Genomic DNA, 24,687 nt, shown 5'->3' on the forward strand with positions numbered 1-24,687 from the left:
TAAGACCAGCTTGATGTGCCTGTGGAAACTGGGGTGCAATCAACCAATTCAACTCCCAAAACTGCCCCACCACAACTTCTTTTTTGATAGCATTGTACGTTTAAACACAAATTTGTTTTTTCACTTTGTGGGTTTTCATAGCACAGACAAAATACCCTTTTGGGCTTTTAGGCTCTCTCCAAAAGTTGGATAAAAGTACAATGTCAAAAAGAGTGTGGGGAGCTGTTAAATAAGCCTACATAGAGACAGAGTCCGTTCACACTTTGCGAAACAACACAGCGACATAAAATCGATTCTTCGGGGGTATAATTTCCCCTGCTATGCAGAAAAAGAATAGAACAATATTCTTATGTCATGAAAATCTCAATGTTGCAATGAAATCTCAACATAGTGATATGAAAGGAAGGTCGATTGCTGTTGAAATGCTTGCCAATAAAATACTGATTACAATGTTTACAGTTTATGGTCCTTAAGCGGTGAATAATTACTTTTGGAATAAAATAGGTGAAAACGTATTAGATTATAAAAGGCGGTATTTTAATTAAGGGAGAGATTGTAACCAAACTTTCGACCCCTATCCAAAAACGTATCGGTCCCGTTGAAAACATACTTGCTGACTTGCTGACTTCTGACAACGCTGAAGATGCAGATGTTTAAATAACTAAACTAAAGTCCGTATGACTTGGCAATATAATATGCTACTATCAATATTCAATATATGCTGTTATTACCGCTTGCTCCGATTCTGTCTCGTGAATTACCGTAGTCATAAACTTAACATTTAAAACATGCTCGATCTAGTCACAGCAGCAATCCCCACCTAGGAACAATGGCTTGGGGGCGAGTAGAGGGGCAATGGGGTGGCACACAGCTACAATATCAGAAAAAAGTTCAAATTGCACATCCCCTTTTCAGAGTCCCCATACCATTTTATGCTTGGCTAGGCACCCTTAAACCTCTTAAAATGTCTGTTCGAGGGTGCACCAATGAGACAGTCTTTCAATGTGAGAGGATGTCAGGCTCTTCAGTGTTTTTGCAATATCGCGTTTGGCCAGCAAGTATCTAATACGTTATTATTATTATATTATAATTGCATTTTTAAGCGCGCAGCTAACCGGAGGTTTCCCGGCGCTAAAGAAAACAGTTTAGAGGGGATCCGTACACAAATTAAGTATTAAAAAGCCATGTCTTGATGCCTTTACGGAATGTACAGTAACAAATTTCAGATCGTAAGGATTGGGGCATAGAATTCCATAAGGAAGGTGCCAGCAGAGCAAACGAGCGGCCGCCCATTTTAACTCTGTTGACCCGGGGGATTAGAAACTTGTGTTGTGTGGAGGATCTCAACGTGCGGGAGGGAACGTAGTGCTGAACTAAAGAGGAAAGGTATCTTGGGGCCTTACCCATTTTAATATGGTGCATTATGCAGAGAGCTTTAAATTTTACTCTGCTCTCAATGCGCAACCAATGCAGTTTACGTAAATGGATAGAGGCCGATGACCTGGCAGGCAAATTGCAGAGAAGGCGGGCTGCCATGTTCTGGACCACCTGGAGTTTCTGTAATACCTCCTTACAAGCACCCAGAAGCAGAATGTTCCCGTAGTCCAGGCGTGAGGTGACAAGAGCCTGGACTACAGTCCTCAGGGTATCAGCTCGAAGCATCCACGTGATTTTTCTCAGCCACCTAATGATGGTAGTACAGGTGGCAGAGACTTTTACAACGTGTTGTTTAAATGACAGCTGGTTATCAAAAAGAACCCCGAGGTTGCGAACTGAGGTTGAAGGGTAGGAGAAGGGCCCATCTGGAGAGGCCAATGTTGAGGGCCCCAGAGCGACGTTTGCGGGCCGAATAACAGTAGCTCTGTTTTATCTCCATTGAGCTTTAATTTATGACTGTGCATCCAGTTGGCAATTCGTTCCAACCCCGATTGCAAGGAGGAAGTGGAAAGGTGTTTGTTGGTGGAAAGAGAGTAGACGATTTGTGTATCGTCTGCGTAAGAGTAGATCGTGAGGCCGGCTTGCTCTGCCAGGAAGGCAAGAGGTCTCACATATAGATTGAAAAAAAGAGGGCTAAGAATAGATCCTTGGGGCACACCGTGGGGGGAAGAAAAAACAGAAGAAACAGACAAAGAAGAAAAGACTTGAAAAGTGCGGTTAGAGAGGAAGCTCGCAATCCAGGCCAGGGCGGACCCATCAATGCCCACCGATTTCAGGGTGGACAGCAAGATGGCATGGGAGACAGTGTCAAAAGCGGCACTCAAGTCTAACAAAATGAGTGCCACTGTCTCCCCGCTGTCCACCTGTTTTCTAATGGTCTCCGACACACCAAGGAGCGTGGTCTCAGTAGAGAAGCCGGCCCTGAACCCGGATTGAGAACAGTGAAGAAGATTGGAAGATTCAACATAAGTAGTGAGAAGAGAATTAACGTGTTTTTCCAGAATCTTAGAGTAACAGGGAAGCAAAGAAATGGGACGAAAGTTAGAGGGGTTATTTGGGTCCGCGTTGGCCTTTTTTAATAATGGAACCACCATGGCATGTTTCCATTCGTTAGGGACCTTAGCTTCAGCCAATGAAGCATTGAGAAGATTCAGAAGGACCTGAAGTATGGTAGGATCCAAAGTGCGTAGAATTTGTGGAGGCATAGGATCAAGAGGAGAGCCAGATTTTATTTCATTAAGATATTTTTGGAGAAGTAAGAGCGAAATTGGCTCCCAGGAGTGAAGTAAAGGGGAAGTAGGAATTGAGTTAGCTACAACACTGGGGGTGGCGTCAAAAATAGCATAGATCTTATCTATTTTCTCCCTAAAGTATGTTGCCAGGGCATTACATTGAGTAGAGTCCAGACAGGGGTTTTCGCGGTAGAGGACATGCCTGACAGATCTTTGAACAAGGCCTTAGGTCTATTTTGGGCATTAGTTATAGTAATGTTGGCATGATTAGCTCTGGCGGTGTCACAGGCAGAGTGATAAGCCCGCAAAGCGGCCTTATATCTTGTTTTATTAGTGCTGCAGTAATTGGAGCGCCAAAGACGTTCCAGTTTCTTACAACGAGATTTTTCAAGGCGGAGTGCATCATTGAACCAGGGGGCAGGAGGATGATGAATCTGAGATTTATTTTTCTGCATAGGGAGGCAGGAGTCTAGGGCAGATGTCAACCAGGAGCTGACAACCGGCGCCTCCTTTGTGGTAATGATGGGACACGTAGGTTTGGAAATTTCAAGGCAGGCATACAATTTATCCTTATCTAATCTTTTCCAATTCCTACTAGGCTGTTGATGGTGTGAACTCTTGACGGAGCAGTCATTAGTTATCTTAATTGAAAAATCAATAATAAAATGGTCAGACCAAGTCACGGGAGATGAAGAGTGATAGGTAATACAATTAAGATTTGAAATAAGGGGATCTAATAAATTACCGGCTTTGTGGGTAGGGCCGGAATTATGGAGATGGAGGTCCAAGGCGGCTAAGTCCAACAGTAAACGCGTACTTATAGGACATGAGGATTGATTAAAATGAATATTAAGGTCACCAACTATATGAAAGTTAGTGGATTGTAAAATCAAAGGGGCAATAAGCTCAGGAAGAGCAGCGGCCCAGACCGTAGCTGAACCCGGAGGTCGGTAAATAAGGATTCCTGTCAACGTGAAGGAGGGAGAGAGAAGAAGTTTAAAAAGGCCTGCTTCACAACTGGGAAAATCAAGGTCTTCCCATTTACAGGAGAATTCTCTTTTATAAATAACAGCGATCCCTCCGCCCTCCTTGCGAGCACGGTTTCTCCCCACAAAGGTGTAATTGTTGGGGAGGGCAGTGGCGATGTCAGGGCCGGAGCTCTCGGTGAGCCAAGTTTCTGTAACAAACATGGCTGCCGGGCTAGCTGACTCAAGGAGGTCAAAGATATCCCTCCTGTGCCTAGGGAGAGATCGGCAATTGATGCTAATGAAATTAAACTCAGGGCCGGTTATCAACTTGGGAGAAGGGTCCTGATGTGTAGGAAGCCGGACGTCCCAAAAAGTGGAGGAGAGAGAATCTGTGACCGAGGTAGCAGAGTCCAGCGCGAGGGCGCATATAGGACATTTTAACGGCGCATCTTGGCAGTTCAGGCTAGGAGCAAAAGGACAGGGAGGTGGCTGTACACTCAATAGAGCCGAACATGAGTATGTAATAATATCTGGGGCAGGAAGAGAGGTCCCTGGTCCCGGTCTGGCGCGGTCTGGCGCGGACGGGCGCAGACGGGCAGGACTTTGGCACGACTTCGGCGCAAAGTCGGCGCTCCCGCTGCGCTCGTCCGCTGCGCTCGTCCGCTGCGCTTCTGGTGCCAAGGGGCCATTTAAGCTTGTGGGGCGGGAGGGGCCGAGCACTAGACCGCTCGCCGGCTCCTCGCCTCACACAAGATGGCGCCCGAAGTAGTCAGACCCAGCCAGACCTTAAGTCGTCTGTGGTGGGGGCTACAGCGCTTCAGAAAAGAGGCAGATTAGTTCACTATGTAAGCGCCGAGTGCGCAAGAGCCATAAATGTTTTATTTTTAAAAATTGTGGGCGAAAACGAAATAACATAAAATACACTGAAGGCAGTTTTAAAAATATCAGGCATCAAGTCGCAAACAATTAAAACACAAATGCAAAGTCCCGGCTTCCGCCTCAGGACCTACTCACTCGGCTGTAAATCGCCGACTGAGTGAAAAATCGATGGTTTTAAGCTTGTGGAGCGGGAGGGGCCGAGCACTAGACCGCTCGCCGGCTCCTCGCCTCACACAAGATGGCGCCCGAAGTAGTCAGACCCAGCCAGACCTTAAGTCGTCTGTGGTGGGGGCTACAGCGCTTCAGAAAAGAGCCAGATTAGTTCACTATGTAAGCGCCGAGTGCGCAAGAGCCATAAATCTTTTATTTTTAAAAATTGTGGGCGAAAACGAAATAACATAAAATACACTGAAGGCAGTTTGAAAAATATCAGGCAGTATGCTTCCTATATCCTCCATAATCCCAAGGAGGGCAATTTTAGGTGTCAAGTCTAGTGGAAAAATCCAGCTCATTTCCCATTGGATTTGTTTCCAATACTGTTGGGTGACAGAAGATTTTCAGACCATGTTGTAAAGGGGGCCCTGTGAGGGTTAACATCTAGTGCAAGTTGGGGCAGAGGAGGATTTAAATCTGGAGTAAGCTGTCAGTGGTATTGGTATAACATATCCTATGGAAATAAAGAAGCTGAATAATAGGTCCCAAAGCCCAGACCATATGACTAGTGTGCAGGGGGCCACCCTGGCTTCTATCCAGTCATCATCAGCATCGAGTGAGCACAGATCTGCAGATCATGCTTCTCGTAAGGGAAACAATGGGTTTGGGTTGTTAGACAGTAGTGTACAGGAAATTTGTTTGATATATTTCTTGCCTAGAGATTCCATTGTTAAACTGGCCTCCAATGTGCTGTATTTTGGGAGTTGTGTTAATCGATCTTGCAAGGGAAGTAAGATTAGGTCAGTGACCTCTGAGATCGTGTTGTGTGGTATGAAGAAGTTATTAAGTCGGGTGAATGTGTTTTGTGCCATTGGGTGGATTGAATATCCCTTCTCCCCTCTCTTACACTCACATCATACTTCATAAAGTCTCATATGTTTAGCCAGTCTGGTGAAACCAGAGGGCCGATATGCTGTAAAGTACATCAAATAGTAAACATCTTCATGTTTGTCCATAATTGCATTAAAATCGCCTCCAATTACTAGGGAATCGGGGAGAGTATCAGCCAAGGCTATGTTGAGTGTATGCAAGGAGTCGTCCAGTAGGGAGATAGAGGCTAGCAAGCATCCATTGTTTGCCATATATGGAGTCTGAGAGGAGGACATATTCTACTGAGGGAGTCCACCTTAGAATAACTAACCTTACATCGGGTTGTTTGATGGAACATAATCGCTACATCCAAGTGAGCCGGATGTAAACTACACAATCCCAAACGGATTATATATTTGTGAGTAATAGTTTATCCAGACCCTAATAAATGAAAAGCTTAGTAATATTCATATATCAGATTGTCCCCCAGTGTTCACTGACTATTATTTAACTCCCCTTCCAGCTCATCCGAGAAGGTGGAGATTTAATACCTCTTTGTTACATGACCCACAACTTCATATGTGGATTTGAGAAGATCAGTGATACATTTTTTGCATGTACTCTTCCCCAAAATACCTCTGTCTAGCTTTTGTTATTCCTTAAAGGCAGCAGCACAGGCTTTATTATTCAATATGTTTCAATTTATTTTTTTAAATAAAACAGCCGGTAAGGAATCAAATATACTATCAGATATTATTAAAAGCATGAATATTCATATTATCACTCAATATCTAATGTTTCATTAAATTATTTGATGAAAGCTAAATTACAATATAATACATTTGCTATTAACAGTGCATCCACTTGTTTACTTAGGAGGCATGTTAATATTACAGTGGACAAAATATATCTGAGGAATTTATTAGCAAATGATCTGAAAATTAGCAGTGATTGGACTAAGATAGATCATATCATAAGGATCTACCTCTATATAAAGATTTGGATCTTCTAGATTAATTTATAACATATTTATAAAGGCATCTACACCTCAGAATAAACACCTTCAGAAACAGAGATTAACACTTATTTACAGTCTCCTAAAAAACCTCAATTGGATTACATTAGAATTCACCTCCCTAGAGAATTATAGTTTCATGAGTAAAGCTGTTAATCTTTTTACAAATAGAGAAGCACCCGCACTGGATGGTTTCACACTAGAATTGTAGTCCCAGTCTTCCAAGATCTAATTCCCTGAACTTTTAGATTTTTTAATTCTTTTGCACATTCTAAGTCTGCTCGGGATTCTTTTCTTCCGAAAGAAAATCAAGATTAAAGCTTTGCAAAAATTATAAACCTAGCTCATTAATCAATGTGCATTACAAGATATTTACGAATTGATCCTATTTTACTCAAACGTATTGGGTTAGAACAGTCTGGGTTTGTTAAAGGTTGTTTTTCTTCTGATAATAGACTTTTCTTTAACATTTTAAGTAAAGTATGAAAGTTTTCTTAGCAACATTTACTGTAGTCACTGAGAAAGCATTTGATAGGATAGAATGTCAATTTGTTTTTAGGACGCTGAGTTTGTTTGGCTTTAGTGACAAAATTTGAGATTTTATTTCATTACTATTACCTCTCCAAAAGCGGTTATTTTTGCTAATGGTATTTTATTTAATTATTTCCCTCAGCAAAGAGGCATTTATATCTAGAATTCAGCAAAATAAAGAAATAACTGTATATGCATAATGTGAAAAGCAACTATGTACATGACATTTTACTTTACATTTCTAATACTAACTGACATTTCATATCCTCCATTTTTTGCAGAAGTGTAAAACTATTCTATTTTGTCAGATTGTAAGTTGAATTCGGACAAATGCAAGATAATTCTGCATAATAAATGTTGTCTCAAAAAGTAATTTGCAGATTGGAGGTTCTCCTAGAATCTGTCTAAGTTTAAATACGTATATTTTTATATATCTCTTTTTATTTTCATTTACAATAAAGGCAATCGTATATAAATGCTACATTAACAAACCGATATAATTCTTCTTTAGTTTGCATAAGACCATCACACTTACCTGTACCACTGATTGTGGCTATGGACGATGCTACATGTGGAGTGGTCAGTTCCAGCTCATCAAACATTGTTTTGCTGTATCCATTTAGAGCACCTCAGTTGGTATTTAGCTGGGCAGCCTTTCGCTTTATAAACTACGTCCTCCACTAGGGTGCATCTGTCTATGCCTCCCCTCTACTGAACCACGGAAGAGGGATCAATGGTTCACCAATGCTTTGCAATCAAGAAGCCTAGACCAGTTAATATTGGAGCACTGCTGCTCCCCTCCCATCCTCCTATAATCTCCAGAAATGCTACTCTTGGTTTTAATTGAAATTTGTAGCCTAGTACTCCGAGCTGTGAGTGTATGCTAGCCCAATATGTGCCAATGATGTAACAGCTCAATATGGTGTGTAGGAATCTGCTCCGGACTAGTGCAGTGCTGACAAGCTGGCAAAGGGGTTCTGCCCATGCCCCACAGCCTGGAGGGATGATTGTAGACACAATGCAAATAATTGAACTATATGAGTTTGGATGAAATGGCCAGAACTTAAGTTGAAATATTTAGTGATTAGGGGCCAGATGTAGGTAGACATTTACCGACCGGTAAATGGCTATTCTAGATGTAGGTGGCCTATGTTACAGATTCGGTAAATTTACCGAATCGGTAAAAAACTGAATCGGTATTTTTACCGATTCGGTAATTTTGAAATGTAGTTGGGACTCTTGAGTCCCACAGGCCTTACCGAATCGGTATTTTACCACCCAATCCAATTGGGTGGTAAAATACCGATTCCAGGTGTGCATGCACATGTGTGCATGCACACCTATGGCATGTGACAGACGGACATGCCCTTAGGGCATGTCTGTGTGCCACATGTCACACATGCCTAAAATCGGGGTGCTAGAGGGTGTCAAAGTGACACCCCCTGCACCCTTGCAGAATTCGGTATTTACCGAATCGGTAAATACCGATTCGGTAATGCCCATTGATTCCTATGGGCTTCAATGCCCATCGGAATCAATGGGCATTACCGGTGTTGGACCTAGGTTACCCAAGCCTACATATGGTAGCTTGGCACAGTAGCGGTCTACAGCTAACTCAAGGCGTTGGCTAAGTACTTACAAGTCTCACCCACAGTAACACAGTGATGAACCACTAAAATAAAGACACAACACCTCTGTTTGGAAAAATACCGTTACCTTTTATAAAAATAATATACTTTCTTGTTCTTGTTTTGAATAAAAGCAGTGTATACTTAATTTATACAGTTCTCATAGCTTTCCAATCACATTCAATACTTTTCCCGGTCAATATATGAGATTCAAAGGTACATTACATTTGTGATAAGTGGCTGTCTATAGTACAACACACTACTCCACTATGAGGTTACAGATAGGAAATTGCACTCTACAGTTTCAATATGTTATTTAACCACTCTTAGGCAGGTACATTACCCCTCAGCTCTTAGCCTTCTTCTCAACTCAACAGACCTCTACCACAGGGGTGGATCTTCTCAGCATAAACCCCCAGCCATGTGGCTGAAGAAGACAAAGCAGAATCAACAATGTTCCCCCCTGGTCAATTCACAGGCTGCACCTTACTGGTGAAGGTTCTACTTCCTCAATTAATAACAGGCTATAAGGGTTTTTTGCTAGTGAGCCTTGTAATTCTCCCTGCACACCGCTCTCCCCCTCTTATCTAGTTAGGAGCTAGATTTTAAGTGGTCTGGGCAGTTCTGTAACTCAGTTCCTCGTATGTAGTTCTGGCGGCTTTAAAGTCAATTGCCTGGTTTTAAAATTCCCCGCTTTGATGCCTTCAGACACCCGATGCTTCCGCCTCCCGCTCCCTCTCTACCCGGCTTACTTTTAGGTTCCGGTCAATGCAGCTGGTGTTGCCCGGGTCACGCGGTGCCAGGGAAGTCTTCCCGCAGTTGTCGAGGCGTGTCAGAGAAGCCTACCTCAGACCGAGGCGCTTCACCGAGGTGTCCGATGCGGCGCTTCTGCCTCTTCGATATTACCGCTGGCTGGAGCTCTGCCTTGACGCACCTCCGATGACGCGACCAGCCTCTTCTGACTCCGCCTAGCGCCCGCCTCTTTCGACGCGCTGGGTCCTCCTTGCCGGTTCCGGCTCTGCGCACCTCGTCCGATGTGACGGCGTTCCTCACCACCTCACAGGCGATCAGCTGGGCTCTGCTTCGCTTCCCGCCTCTTCCGGCGCCTCAACGGAGCTCTTCAAATGACGAGGCAAGACAGCTGGGCTCTCCCTCTTCCGATGCCCTCACGTCAGGAAATGCTCTCGGCGGCAGCGTCGCTTCCAGGTAGGGACGACAGCTGGTTCTGCCGCTTTCACCCACAGGGGAGGGTGTTGAACTGGAGCGCTGCAGTCACGCGTATCTTTGTCTGTTACCCCCTGATTTTAGGGTCAGTTAACTTGGGCTGGGTCTCAATTGTACTCTATACCCACGACCTTCAGGATGGGTCGAACAGATCCCAGGTAGCCACACTTCAGGGATGTCAGTCCTTAACAGACTCGTCGCAGGGTCTCTGATAACTTGAAGATGCTTGCTGAAACAGTGGGGTTTGGTCAGCCAAGGTGGGGGCACTTCCCAGTAAAGCGACAGCCGGCCCCGCAGGTCGATCTTGTCACAACTAGTGTACAATCCTCCTCCTCCAGTCGCCTCTCTCCGCACTGGTCATTCCAAGAAATGCACAAAATGGCTGCTGGTCACTGGCCTTTTATAGGGTGGCCTGGGACCTGCAGAAGTCACTGGTTGCTTCTAGAAAGTTCCCTATGTTAGCCTATGGCCTGTTTTCCAGTAGTGTCCGTTATGGCAGTTGGTGGACACCATTTTAGGTTTCTGGATGTCCCTAGAGTTTCAAGGGGCCTGACTAGGCCTCACAGGTTATGAGGGAAAAATGGCGTCATCGCCAAGGAGCACCTAGCCCCCTGACAGCATTGAAAACTCCTGATGGACACATGTAAAAATAAAAATAGAAACTCTGGGAGGCTAAGGGGGACAAAAAAAATAAATCATGGCGGTTAGAGTCTTCCCAGAAGCAGACAGGTCTAACACGCGTCCCCCCCAGCTGAAAGTGGGGAGAACTACCCAACCCCTTGGGAGTCCTCATCACTAAGGCGGAAATACCTGGATAGACCGTCTGCGTTGGCATGGTCCGCCCCAGGTCGGTGTTCCACCCTAAAGTCCATTCCCTGTAGGGAGATGGACCACCTTAGCAACTTGGGATTCTCCCCCTTCATTTGCATCAGCCAACGAAGGGGGCGATGGTCAGTCTGAACTAGGAAGTGCGAACCAAACAGGTATGGTCGCAGCTTCTTCAGAGCCCAAACCACCGCAAAGGCTTCTCTCTCAATTGTACTCCACCTCCTTTCCCTGGGGAGTAGTCTCCTGGACAGGAAGACCACGGGTTGATCCAAGCCCTCATCATTTAGCTGCGATAACACTGCCCCAATGCCATGTTCTGACGCATCTGTTTGGACAATGAATTCTCTAGCAAAATCAGGGGCCTTGAGAATGGGAGCGGAACACAATGCTTGTTTCAAGGTCATGAAGGCTCGCTGGCAAGCCTCCGTCCAGACTACCCGTCGGGGTTGCTTCTTGGAAGTAAGCTCAGTGAGGGGGGCCACGATAGTGCCATACCCCTTCACGAAGCGACGGTAGTATCCAGTGAGGCCCAGGAAGGCTCGGACCTCTGTTTGAGTCTTGGGGGGCTCCCAGGCGATGATAGCCTCAATCTTTGCCTGGAGGGGCTGCACCGTCCCTCTGCCCACCAAGTGACCTAGGTACACCACTGACCCCTGTCCGATCTGACACTTGCTGGCCTTGATTGTCAATCCAGCCTGTTGCAGGGCATGAAGAACAGCTTGCAAGTGCTGCAAATGGTCCTCCCAGCTGCTACTGAAGACAGCTATGTCATCCAGGTATGCAGCCGAAAAAGCTTCCATTCCAGAAAGGACCCTGTTCACCAGCCGCTGAAAAGTGGCAGGGGCATTCTTGAGCCCAAAGGGCATCACACGAAATTGGTAGTGTCCCTCAGGTGTAGAGAAGGCTGACCTTTCCTTCGCCTCCTCGGTAAGGGAAATCTGCCAGTACCCTGAAGTTAGGTCAAAGGTACTTAAGTATTGAGCAGCTCCCAGCCGGTCAATCAGCTCATCCGCCCGTGGGATAGGATGTGCATCAGTTTTGGTCACTGAGTTCAAGCCTCGGTAGTCCACACAGAATCTCAATTCAGGTGTGGTGCCTGGTGGGGCAGCTTTTGGTACCAAAACCACCGGGCTAGACCAAGGGCTTCCAGAAGGTTCAATCACTCCCAGCTCCAGCATCTTGGCGACTTCACTCTTGATGCTGGCCTTCACCTTGTCCGACAGCCGGTAGATTTTAGACTTCACAGGTGGGCTGTCTCCTGTGTCCACGTCATGGGTACACAGGTGGGTCCTACCCGGGACAAGGGAGAACAGAGAAGAAAATTGCTCCAGGATCTGGCGGCAATCACTCTGCTGTTCAGGAGTTAGGGATGGCGAGAGAATTACTCCCTCCACCGACCCATCCTTTTCTTGGGACGAGAGAAGATCAGGGAGAGGTTCACTTTCTTCTTCCTCTGCTCCATCGGTTACCATCATTAAGACAACCTCGGGCCTCTCATGATGTGGCTTGAGGCGATTGGCATGCAGCACCCTGTGGGGCTGCCTCGGGGTCTTAAGATCCACCAAATAGGTGGACTTCCCCTTTTTCTCCAAAACCTCAAAGGGGCCTGTCCAACGGTCCTGGAGGGCGTTTAGCTCTCCAGGTTCCATCACCCACACTTTCTGTCCAGGCTCCAGTTCCACTGGGTGAGCGTTGTGGTCATACCACTCTTTCATAACTGCTTGGCTGGCCTCCAAGTTGTCTGAAGCTTGCTTCCACAACTTAGCCATTTGGCTCCGGAAGGCCAGCATGTAGCTCACCACGTCCTGGGGAAGCTTCCTGGGAGTCTGTTCCCATCCGTCTTTCACCAGGCTGAGAGGTCCCCGTACAGGGTGCCCGTACAAAAGTTCGAAGGGCTGAAGCCCACTCCCTTCTGTGGCACCTCCCTGTAGGAAAACAAGAGACAGGGTAGGAGGACGTCCCATTTCCTCCGCAGGCTCTCAGGTAGACTCCGTATCATACCTTTCAAGGTTTTGTTAAACCTTTCCACAAGACCATTGGTTTGTGGGTGATAAGGAGTGGTGAACCGATAGGTAACGCCGCACTCCTTCCACATAGCCCGCATGTATGCTGAAAGGAAGTTAGTCCCCCTGTCGGACACAACCTCCTTGGGGAAACCCACTCGGGTGAAGATCCCCATCAGGGCCCTTGCCACTGCAGGTGCAGTGATGGTCCTCAGAGGTATTGCCTCTGGGTACCGTGTGGCATGATCCACCAACACCAGTATGAACCGGTGACCAGCTGAAGTTGGTGGATCCAATGGCCCTACAATGTCGATGCCCACCCTCTCAAAGGGGGTGCTAACGACAGGTAGTGGTTCCAGGGGAGCTTTAAGCTTCACTCCTGTTTTCCCACTAGCTTGGCAGGACACACACGTCCGACAATATGTATCAGACGCCACTTTCATTCGAGGCCAGTAGAAGTGGGGGACAAGCCGGGCAAAGGTCTTGTCCTGTCCTAGGTGTCCTGCCAATGGTATCTCATGAGCCAGTTCCAAAAGAAAGGCTCTAAAGCATTGAGGGACCACCAAGGCCCTGGATGATCCATGTCCAGGTGCCTTGGGCTCACTGTAGAGGAGTCCATCCTCCCAGTAAATCTGGTAGCTCCCTGCAATGTTTCCTGCTGCCTGGGCTTTGGCCTGTTGCCGCAGCCCCTCGAGAGTAGGACACTCTTTCTGAGCTTTGCAGAACTCTTCCCTGGAAGGACCTCCCTCCACATGCCATTCAGTAGGGATGGGTAGGTTTTCCAGGGAAGCAACATTCTCCCCTGTGGACTCCAGATCCACCTCCGCAGGTGGCCCGTCTGTCTCACGAGGTGGAGATGTCGAGGCAGGGTCCTCCGGCCTCCCGTCCTTCTCCTCTCTGGCAGCTGGCTGGGCCATTGTTCCAGGCTCCAGCGTAAGCAAACTTCCCCTTCGGGCAGTCGCTGACCTTGTGCTGACACAAGTCCAGTCGGGGGGTCCCAGCATCGCAGAGTGAGTCTGGTACTCCACCCTCCTCCAAGCATTGTGCTCCATATCATTCCCTAACAGGCAGTCAACAGGCACGGCAGGGCTTACGGCAACTCGAAGTGGACCTGCAACCCCTCCCCACTCAAAGGGAATCTCAGCCACAGGGTAGTGGCCCAATCTGCCGTCAGCCATTACGGCGGGATGGAGTACATCTGGGATGACCTGCTCTGGAGACACCAGCTGACTCCTTACCATAGTCATGCTGGCTCCTGTGTCTCTCAGAGCCTCCCCTCTACGGCCATTGATGGTGACCCACTGCTCATACTTAATGGTATTAGAGGGCAGCTGGGTCTTGGGAACCATCTCCTTATCTCCCAGGGACAATAAAGTGACACCCGCCCGCTCCCCTCCATTAACCAAAGGCATCTCCTCCCCGAGCACTACACTAGTGATTCCCGGGGCTTTTCCTCCAGTGGGAGGGGGTGGTCTTTTTGGGCATCTCACATCTCCTTTATAGTGTCCCACACCACCACACTCAAAGCAATGAACAACCCTTGGCTGCTGGCTTTGGCCAGGGGTAGGGTTGCGAGGGGGGTTACTCTTGGGGATGAATCCTCTGCCCCTTCCTTGCGAAGTATTTTGTGGCCCTTTTGAGAACTCCCTCTTAGTTTCCCCTCCCTCTTTCTTCTGGGGGGCGCCCTGTCCTTGCTTCTGGGAATTCCCTCCAGTCCCCTTAGTCGACACCCGGGTACTAACCCAGATGTCCGCCTCCTCAGCAAGCTTCCTGGGGCTGGTCAGCTTGCTGTCCACCAGATGCTGTCTTAGTTCGGGAAGACACTTCTCGAGTAGGTGTTCCTTGAGTATGAGGTCATATAGTCCCTCATAGTCTCCTACTTCGCTGCCTCTTACCCAACCCTCCAGGGCCTTCCTGGAGTAGTCCAAGAAATCTACCCAGTTTTGTGTGCCCAGCTTGTAGCTGCCCCGGAACTTTTGCCTATATTTCTCAGGGGTCAACCCAAACTTCTTGAGCAGCGCTGATTTCATAGCCGGATAGTAGGTCTGTTCACTCTGGTCAAGGGCCAACAAAGTATCCCTGCCAGTGGGGGGCATGTATTTGTATAACCCACCTCCCCAGTGGACTTCCAGAATTCCATGGGCCCTGAGCGAGACCTCATAGGCGGCTAGCCATTTAGCAATGTCGTCACTGGGTACATAACAAGCCATAATGTCTTTTGGTAGGTACGGTCTAGGTTCCCTGGTGTTGGTTTGGTTATCGCTGCCACCATTCTCTGGTTTGGGGGTACGTAAATTCAGGGCTTGCAAATCCATCTCTTTGATGGTCCGCTCATGCTCCAACCTCTTTTCCTCCCTCACCATGTCCATCCTGGCTAGTTCTATTCTCATCCTCCTCTCCTCCCTCCTGTCTTCTAACTCGGCGTCGGTCAGGCCCCTGTCTGACACACTACTGCCCACTCTAGAAGGTGTTCTAGGACCTGTTACAAGGTTCTCCCCTCCCGCCTGGTACAGTGTTGCGGTCTCCAGGACAGTGTCCTTGTCACTCTCCTCAGGATCTACCTCCTCCCCGGAATGAGCCTCTACCCATGCCCGAATACTGGTCAGCAGCTCAACTTTTCTGGCGCCTTTCTTGAAAAACACCCCCTGCTGCTGACACCATTCCTTCAATTGGGTCACAGTGTAATTGTCTAGCTCTTCTACATTTACCTCCATTCTTATTTGAAGTATAAAATGCTACACAGGAGAAATCCACAGAGTGACCTGAGGTCAACCTCCACCCACCGCCAGAAGTCAATTTAGAAAAACCAAAAATGTAAATTAGGAGGGCCGCAGGGAGAAAACTCCAGGTGGGGTCTCGTGGTTGGCACTGCGTTACTAATAAGTGAGTGTAAGTACAAATCCGCTATCCCACAGCTGAAACACCAATTATGTTGGACCTAGGTTACCCAAGCCTACATATGGTAGCTTGGCACAGTAGCGGTCTACAGCTAACTCAAGGCGTTGGCTAAGTACTTACAAGTCTCACCCACAGTAACACAGTGATGAACCACTAAAATAAAGACACAACACCTCTGTTTGGAAAAATACCGTTACCTTTTATAAAAATAATATACTTTCTTGTTCTTGTTTTGAATAAAAGCAGTGTATACTTAATTTATACAGTTCTCATAGCTTTCCAATCACATTCAATACTTTTCCCGGTCAATATATGAGATTCAAAGGTACATTACATTTGTGATAAGTGGCTGTCTATAGTACAACACACTACTCCACTATGAGGTTACAGATAGGAAATTGCACTCTACAGTTTCAATATGTTATTTAACCACTCTTAGGCAGGTACATTACCCCTCAGCTCTTAGCCTTCTTCTCAACTCAACAGACCTCTACCACAGGGGTGGATCTTCTCAGCATAAAACCCCAGCCATGTGGCTGAAGAAGACAAAGCAGAATCAACAATGTTCCCCCCTGGTCAATTCACAGGCTGCACCTTACTGGTGAAGGTTCTACTTCCTCAATTAATAACAGGCTATAAGGGTTTTTTGCTAGTGAGCCTTGTAATTCTCCCTGCACACCGCTCTCCCCCTCTTATCTAGTTAGGAGCTAGATTTTAAGTGGTCTGGGCAGTTCTGTAACTCAGTTCCTCGTATGTAGTTCTGGCGGCTTTAAAGTCAATTGCCTGGTTTTAAAATTCCCCGCTTTGATGCCTTCAGACACCCGATGCTTCCGCCTCCTGCTCCCTCTCTACCCGGCTTACTTTTAGGTTCCGGTCACTGCAGCTGGTGTTGCCCGGGTCACGCGGTGCCAGGGAAGTCTTCCCGCAGTTGTCGAGGCGTGTCAGAGAAGCCTACCTCAGACCGAGGCGCTTCACCGAGGTGTCCGATGCGGCGCTTCTGCCTCTTCGATATTACCGCTGGCTGGAGCTCTGCCTTGACGCACCTCCGATGACGCGACCGGCCTCTTCTGACTCCGCCTAGCGCCCGCCTCTTTCGACGCGCTGGGTCCTCCTTGCCGGTTCCGGCTCTGCGCACCTCGTCCGATGTGACGGCGTTCCTCACCACCTCACAGGCGATCAGCTGGGCTCTGCTTCGCTTCCCGCCTCTTCCGGCGCCTCAACGGAGCTCTTCAAATGACGAGGCAAGACAGCTGGGCTCTCCCTCTTCCGATGCCCTCACGTCAGGAAATGCTCTCGGCGGCAGCGTCGCTTCCAGGTAGGGACGACAGCTGGTTCTGCCGCTTTCACCCACAGGGGAGGGTGTTGAACTGGAGCGCTGCAGTCACGCGTATCTTTGTCTGTTACCCCCTGATTTTAGGGTCAGTTAACTTGGGCTGGGTCTCAATTGTACTCTATACCCACGACCTTCAGGATGGGTCGAACAGATCCCAGGTAGCCACACTTCAGGGATGTCAGTCCTTAACAGACTCGTCGCAGGGTCTCTGATAACTTGAAGATGCTTGCTGAAACAGTGGGGTTTGGTCAGCCAAGGTGGGGGCACTTCCCAGTAAAGCGACAGCCGGCCCCGCAGGTCGATCTTGTCACAACTAGTGTACAATCCTCCTCCTCCAGTCGCCTCTCTCCGCACTGGTCATTCCAAGAAATGCACAAAATGGCTGCTGGTCACTGGCCTTTTATAGGGTGGCCTGGGACCTGCAGAAGTCACTGGTTGCTTCTAGAAAGTTCCCTATGTTAGCCTATGGCCTGTTTTCCAGTAGTGTCCGTTATGGCAGTTGGTGGACACCATTTTAGGTTTCTGGATGTCCCTAGAGTTTCAAGGGGCCTGACTAGGCCTCACAGGTTATGAGGGAAAAATGGCGTCATCGCCAAGGAGCACCTAGCCCCCTGACAGCATTGAAAACTCCTGATGGACACATGTAAAAATAAAAATAGAAACTCTGGGAGGCTAAGGGGGACAAAAAAAATAAATCATGGCGGTTAGAGTCTTCCCAGAAGCAGACAGGTCTAACAACCGGTATTTACCGATTCGGTAAATACCGATTCCTACAGAATCGGTAATTCAATCACAGATTTTCCCTACATCTCCCCCCTTCTATTTTACAAATTCATAAATACCGAATCAGTAAAATTCGGTATTTATGAATCGGTAAAATATACTTCCCTACATCTGGCCCATAGTTCTCTATCTCAGCTGTGGAGATTAATTTGACGACACCATGAACAAACGTGATACTTTAGTTTTAAAATGGAATCTTTTGTTTATATCTTGATGGGGTAGACTTGACTTAAGATGGTGCTTTTGCCAATAACACTATATATGCTTTGCATGATTCATGTTGTAATACCCAAGTACATTTCACAAATATTGATTAGATTATTATTAAAGTTTTTATGGAATTATAAAATGTACAGAGCATCTCTTTCAAGGCTAAGCATGTATAGACAAGAGGGATGAGTTAATTTTCACATCTTTAATCATTATCATACTTTCTGTCTAAGACAAGCCGCCCATTGGTTATCTTTTGAGAAAAATTCCCTTAAACTTTTATGGATGTATAGAGCTATATTCTATATCACCTTCCTCTAAGACAAAAATGAGCATTCAGGAAGAGACCCTCCTATTTATTTTTTTCTTTTGTTTACTCTACAAGTAAAATACAACTTACTTTAGTTTCCAATGAAGGGTAGAAAGTTAATTTCATTAATCCTATTTTATGGTAAAATAATATTAAAGTAATCAAAAGATCTTTTTTGGAAGACTTGGAAACGATTAAATCTTATTTGGGTTAATCCAATGTTAAAAAATGGTGTTATCTGAACTTTTGAAGATGTTCAAAAATTAAGTCACTTAATGGTCTTAATAATAATAGGCTAATATCAAAAATAGAACTACATCAGGAATCTGGTCTTAAAGTTTTCTAGTCCACAGACCTTTGGAATAAAATATAGGTGAAAGTATAGAAATCATTCTGTGTTGCCAATACTACTCAAACACTTTTTTATTTACAATCACTTATTAATTACTCCTGTAATGTTAGTGAAATGGAGTGTGGATACTCATGCTAAATGTTGACCTTGTAATCAGGAAATCAGTGGTTTAAAAGCTTTCATATATTTGCCCTTCTGAGTATAATTTTTTTGACAAAGTAAAGAATATATCACAGTAACGCACTGTACAGTACAGATTGATAAGCTAACTGTGCATATTTTTTGAATGATTTAGTAAATTTATTTTTGGAATGATCTACTATATATTTATTTCATACCTTGCCTTCCTTTCATCCCCCACCCCACCCCATTTATTTTCTTTCTTTCCCGTTCCCTGTCTTCTGTGATTATCTTCCACAAATCTAGCACTCTATATAAAGTATTTAATTAAATTATTGGTTTGAATTCAGTTATTTTTTCATATAATATTTATTTATCCATTATAGACAATAGGATCAATATTTTAAAGAATTCTATTCTTAAATGTAAGGTTTTTACATATTTATTTTAATAAAAATGTAAACTACAAAAACAAATTTGAGGTGACCCATTTATTGGAAAAGTTCCTCCCTGCATTGGTGTTCTGAGCACCGGGGTGCTTTACAAATACGGACAAACTGGCCCAAGCCACTTGAAGGTTTTTATCAGAGCCACATGCACAGGTTCGCACTGGACATCAACAGGATGAGATTTAGAGAATGCACTTACTTCCATAAGATTTTAACAGGAAGTTGGTCTTCATGGAATATAAAGACAACAGTATTCAACTCGTTGATCAGATAATGGAAGTGTGGAACCATGCACAAAATTTTGATTTGCGCACCCCTCTCAACCGCATGTCCCTTGTAAGAGTAACCTACTTCCACTCCTCACTGTTCTTGTTGTGTCTTCACCCGGTGGACCTGCAATCAAGCACAGTGGGGTAACAAACTAACACAGTACTATGGTGGTGGTAAGGGACTTTCTACAGCCGTCACCTCTTCACCCTGCCTTGTTAATAAGGCAGATCTTATACTTGTAAAGCATTTTAAACTAGATGTGCAGGAGAAGTTTTGCCCTCTTTGTTTCTGTGATGCTTGCGATCTCTTATGATATTTGCTGTGCATGAAACCTAGTTTAATGAAGAGGTATTAACGTAGAAATATACAGGGGTACAAGATCAGAAAACAATGCAACAATGTGGCTTATTCCATCTTGAGGTTTCATAATTTGCTTTTCACTTTTGATGGGCAGTCTTTATATCATTTCTCCACCAGCTAATCAATACTTACTTCAGTTGCTGGATGACAAGAAAGGGGTTTCCTTCCAGCAACCAACTGAGGCTCGGATCAAGCAGGTGTTTGAGATACTGGACAGTGTGATCCCTCAGCTTGGAGTCTTCTCGCCCCTTCTGACACACATCAAGGAAGAGCTAAGGGGTGAGGGTCTATGAGAATTTTTAATAGGTGTTAACTGGAATGGTATCTCATCTAAAATACACATTCTGGATCTTTTCTAAGCTGGGTCTACATATTTTCAAACTGGCCCTGCATCTCCTTTCAAAAGAGTATGCATCTTCTCTGAACCTGACCTGCATCTGCTGTGAAACTGACCTGCATTTCTTTAGTCTAGGATTACATCTTCTCAAGTTTTGATAACATTTCCAGAAATTGATATTTTGCTAGCCTAGACCCATAACCTGCAGAGCTTTGCAAAGGCTGTATATTTTCCATCCAGTAAAATGCATGCAAGCATCCAACCATTCATCCAGCGGCACACTCTGATTAAGGTTAGGCACAGAACAACCGGCTTTCTGGGCATCACTCAGCTCGCCTGGTTTATGATATTCATATAGTGATGAAGCCTGCATACGTTTTGTAGGAAATCTCTCTGAATGTAGTGTGAACCCACAACACAGCGATGAGGTGCCCTGAGATTCTGGCATGGTGCTTAGCTTGGTAAACAGTAGGGAGTTCAGCATTTTCTAAAAGTACGGACAATATACAGTCAGTTTGAAAAAATTCTTATCGTGAACACACAGTTTAACGCTCCCAAGACCTTTTTACAATTGTAAATGCTATGGTTACAGCAGGTGTTGGTAATGTGCAATATCTTTGGCTCCATGGTTGCTGCTGCTGCTGCTACTACTACTAATGATGAAGATAATAATATTGTTGCTACTACTATGAATATAAGGGATAAAGCACACAGTGCCACACATTATGAGGCTATTGCAAGTCACTGAGGAGTTCTATAACCATATGAAGGAACAAGGTCGAATGTCGAATTCCTTTATAGGAATATGGAGCTTTGAGGTGACTTACAATATCCGTTGCATGTATGGCAGGGGTACTTTATCCCATATAATACATGGTCACTCCTTCAACTTTCCCACAAATCACTTAAAACCTTGACCTTTCATACGGAAGAGAGCCTGTTTGCAAATATGAAGAATAACAATAGAACCACTTGTGCAAAATTAAACACATCAAAAACCTGTTAAGATATTTGCTGCAAAGAGCTAATACAAAGAGTTCAATACTAGACAGGTTAAAAACAAAAAAGCTGCAGAAGACCCTTAGAATGTGTAGAAACCTACAGAAATATTGTAACATTTTTATAACTTATCTAGGGCATGCTAAAAATAAAGATGTTCTTTTTGCTTGTCACTGTAAGCTAGGAAGCTAGAGCAGAAGAAAGAAAAGCAAAATGTAACGTTCTTTTCTTTAAACAGCTGCTCCGTGACCTGACCAGTATTTCACCTTGGCTGCTGGCTCTGGTAGCAGGCATTGTGATGTCAGAACTCGACTGTAATAACTTATCACAGTTGAGTTCTGACTTCTTTTCTTTATAATTGATGACTGGGTGCATCACAAGTCACTGATTATGGCGCAATTCGAGATGTGAACTACTACAGGGATTGCAGAATCCCATGTATTATAACAATAACAATAATAATAGCTGTATATCTTTTATCACAAACTGAATTGTCTCTTGCTATTTAAAAACATAGGTGCTGTTATTACTGTTGTCAATTGGGGTTGATCTTACGGGCCTCTGAAAGATTGTGATTGTGAAGGAATTCATAAAGTGCACAGCTACTCAAGAGTGTCCTGTAACTAAACGGTTTGTGAAAAGAAGCAGATATGGATGGTGATTACTGAGAAAAAAGCCAGGTCTTAAGCTTTATCTTAAAACTGGCTTCAGTCTCTGTTTGACGCAGGTCAAAAGAGAGCTTGATCCACCATACAGGGCACAGGAAGACGAAAGAGCGACCTCCCGCAGTGGCCAGATGAACCTTAGGGACTTTAGACAAACGATTACCAGATGAGCGTAAAACTCTAACAGGGCTATAAAAGGCAATACTAGCCGAAAGATAGTCTGGTCCAGAGTGATGGAGAGCCCTATGCATTAAAAGTGCTACTTAAAAAATAAAACTGTTTTCCGATGGGAAGCTAGTGCAAATTGTGCAAATGACAGGAAATATGTTCCCGCCCCATCCCGGCAACCCAGAGCCAGTTGTGCTGCCACATTCTGAACGACCTGAAGTCTATTCAGGAGATATTTTGGCAAACCTGCATATAAAACATTGGCGTAGTCTACAGAGAAAAGGCTGATCTATCCAAGTTGAAATTCAAACCTTTAGTCTTGAAGGTAGTGCCTTTTTCTCTGGGCATTAGCTGCTATCCTTTTGTTGCACAAAGAAAGTACCAGACACGCGCATCCAAACAAAGAGCCATACTTGCTCATTCACCTTTGGATTTCCTCCAGTGACCTTATCTCTTTCTAAACTTAACTGAATTCCTTGATATTTCAACCCAAGGACTGCCATTGGACAACAGACTTTCTTTTCTGCCATGGATAGGACCCAAGTACTGACTTTGAACAATAACCTTTCTTCATCCTCCATTGATGGGTTCAATCAGATCATGGATTCTCAAACGAACATGGACATCCCTCTTCTACTATGGACAGGGCCCATCAGACGAGTATCAAACAATACACTTTTGTCATCTTCCATAGAAAAGGTGCCTTTGCACTAGGTGCCTTTCATCGTCCACAATGGATAAGGTCCATTGGGCTATACAGCAATAGATATCCATCACCCATCATGCACACGATCCATTAAAATATGGATTACCTTTATTGGCCATGCAAAAAGTGCATTGTCTGCTGGACCTGCATCATCACCCCATAAACAGGCTGCATTTTATACATAGACTGACGTCATCAGGTCATAGATTGTACTCTTTGGATTATAGACTTTTGAACTTCTAGATTCACTAGCATCAGGGGATCATGATCTCGTTTCATTAGGCAATGGCTGGCTTAATTAGATCATAGATTGACATCAGCATATTGTGATCTGTTTTTATCTGAGTAATGAGATGAATTCATCAATCATTAATTCATTTTGAACCGAGTTCATGAACTGAATCAATCAGATCATAGATTGACTTTATCAGTCCATGAACTGACTTAATTAGGTCATGCACTGAGATCATGAGATCATGGATGGACATCAGCAGATCCTGACTTGTTTTCATTAGACCACAAACTCAATTTGCCAGGCCTAATACTAAAGAATCCATCAGGTTACAGACTGATTCTTCAACCGTAGAGAGATATGGTCAGACCATGAACTGACTTCATCAGACCACACAATATCTTCATAATATAATCAATTGGCTTTTTTAGAAGATTGGATTACAAGTAATCAGAACATGGTCTGTATTCATAGGACTGTGGATTCACCTTGTCTGACCATAATTGAGTTAAGCAAATAGGGATAGACAGGCCTGCTCAAGGCATGAACCTGGCTGTCCACACCCTAGACCAGGGGTCTCCAAACCGGTCCTGGAGGGCCGGATCCATGCCAGATTTTTTGGATATCCCCATTGAGATACATGTAGTAATTTTAAAAATCTGGCATGGATCCGGCCCTCCAGGACCGGTTTGGAGACCCCTGCCCTAGACTATGTACAGTAAACTTTTGACCAACATTGTTCGATCGGTGGTCATTAGTGCCATTTCTTGGAAAAATCCTCCTTTATGCTCACTGGTGATTGCCAAAACATGTATCCGTATTGTTACAGTACATTCAATTACAGATTGCCCTCGTAGAGAGCATTCCCTGACCCTAGATTTGATGCCGATATTCTCTTCTATGTTAACAAGCTGCTTGTGGGAGTGATCTAACTGTATTTGTTTTGGTTTTATACCCAGGAGCAGTTTACAGTTCTCAACTCACTGGAAACCCAGAATCCAAATCCCAGACAGAAGACATCCTCGTGCGAGTTCCTTATTTCAGTTTATACAAGAGGAGGCAGGATGAGCGGTGAGAAATTTACTGTCAGTGATCCTAATAGAGATTGATGGGCTTGACTGGAATCTTTCTATCGACAGTTGGTTTCTAAAAGCCGATCTGCTGAGGAACAACTGACTGAATAATCAATGAATTGGCTGTTGAATGGTATTCAGAATGGTTGACTGTGTGGTGATATTAAAGCACATTTAATGGAGCTGTTATTGGGAATTTATAAAAAGCTAGTCAAAACATACTATTTGTTAAGCAATCACAGAATCTACAAGACTGCTCAAACAGATTGCGGCCAGAGAGTCACCTGAGAGTGCTGGATAGATATTCCAGAAGCAAAGGGTTGCACCTCAGATCACTTTCTATCATTGGAACCTCTTGCATGGCATCCAAAAAACAAACCACTTCGGAATGTTAGCAGACCTTCCGGACTCTTCGGATTTACAGATGGCCTCTACTGTAGGGTTTGAGGTGAAATGACCAACATGAATAGTCCACCTAAAACTTGTGGGAAAGCACAACTTGTTTCTTTCAAAATAAGTCTACAGTGGGTATCATCTATTGTATCATGAAACGCTTTGAAATTCTTTACTTCTTGGCATTGCATAGTGTTTACATACTGTTTTTGTCTGTATGGAAGGCTGCAGCCATAAATGCCAGTCATAAATAGGGCTCCT

The 24,687-nt window shown here is 45.0% G+C and overlaps 1 protein-coding gene across 1 annotated transcript in view; it reads left to right on the forward strand.

Annotated features, from left to right (window-relative positions):
- Positions 1-24,687, forward strand: part of LOC147712145 (uncharacterized) — a 936,609-nt gene that overhangs the window by 43,628 nt on the left and 868,294 nt on the right. Inside the window, exons 3-4 of the mRNA XM_086922921.1 lie at positions 19,971-20,132; positions 23,920-24,031. Of these exons, the coding sequence (XP_086779047.1) occupies positions 19,971-20,132; positions 23,920-24,031 (274 nt within the window). The remainder of the gene's footprint in view (positions 1-19,970; positions 20,133-23,919; positions 24,032-24,687) is intronic.

The sequence above is a fragment of the Lissotriton vulgaris genome, chromosome 5 (genome assembly GCF_964263255.1).
Source record: "Lissotriton vulgaris chromosome 5, aLisVul1.2, whole genome shotgun sequence".
Taxonomy (NCBI): Eukaryota; Metazoa; Chordata; class Amphibia; order Caudata; family Salamandridae; genus Lissotriton; species Lissotriton vulgaris.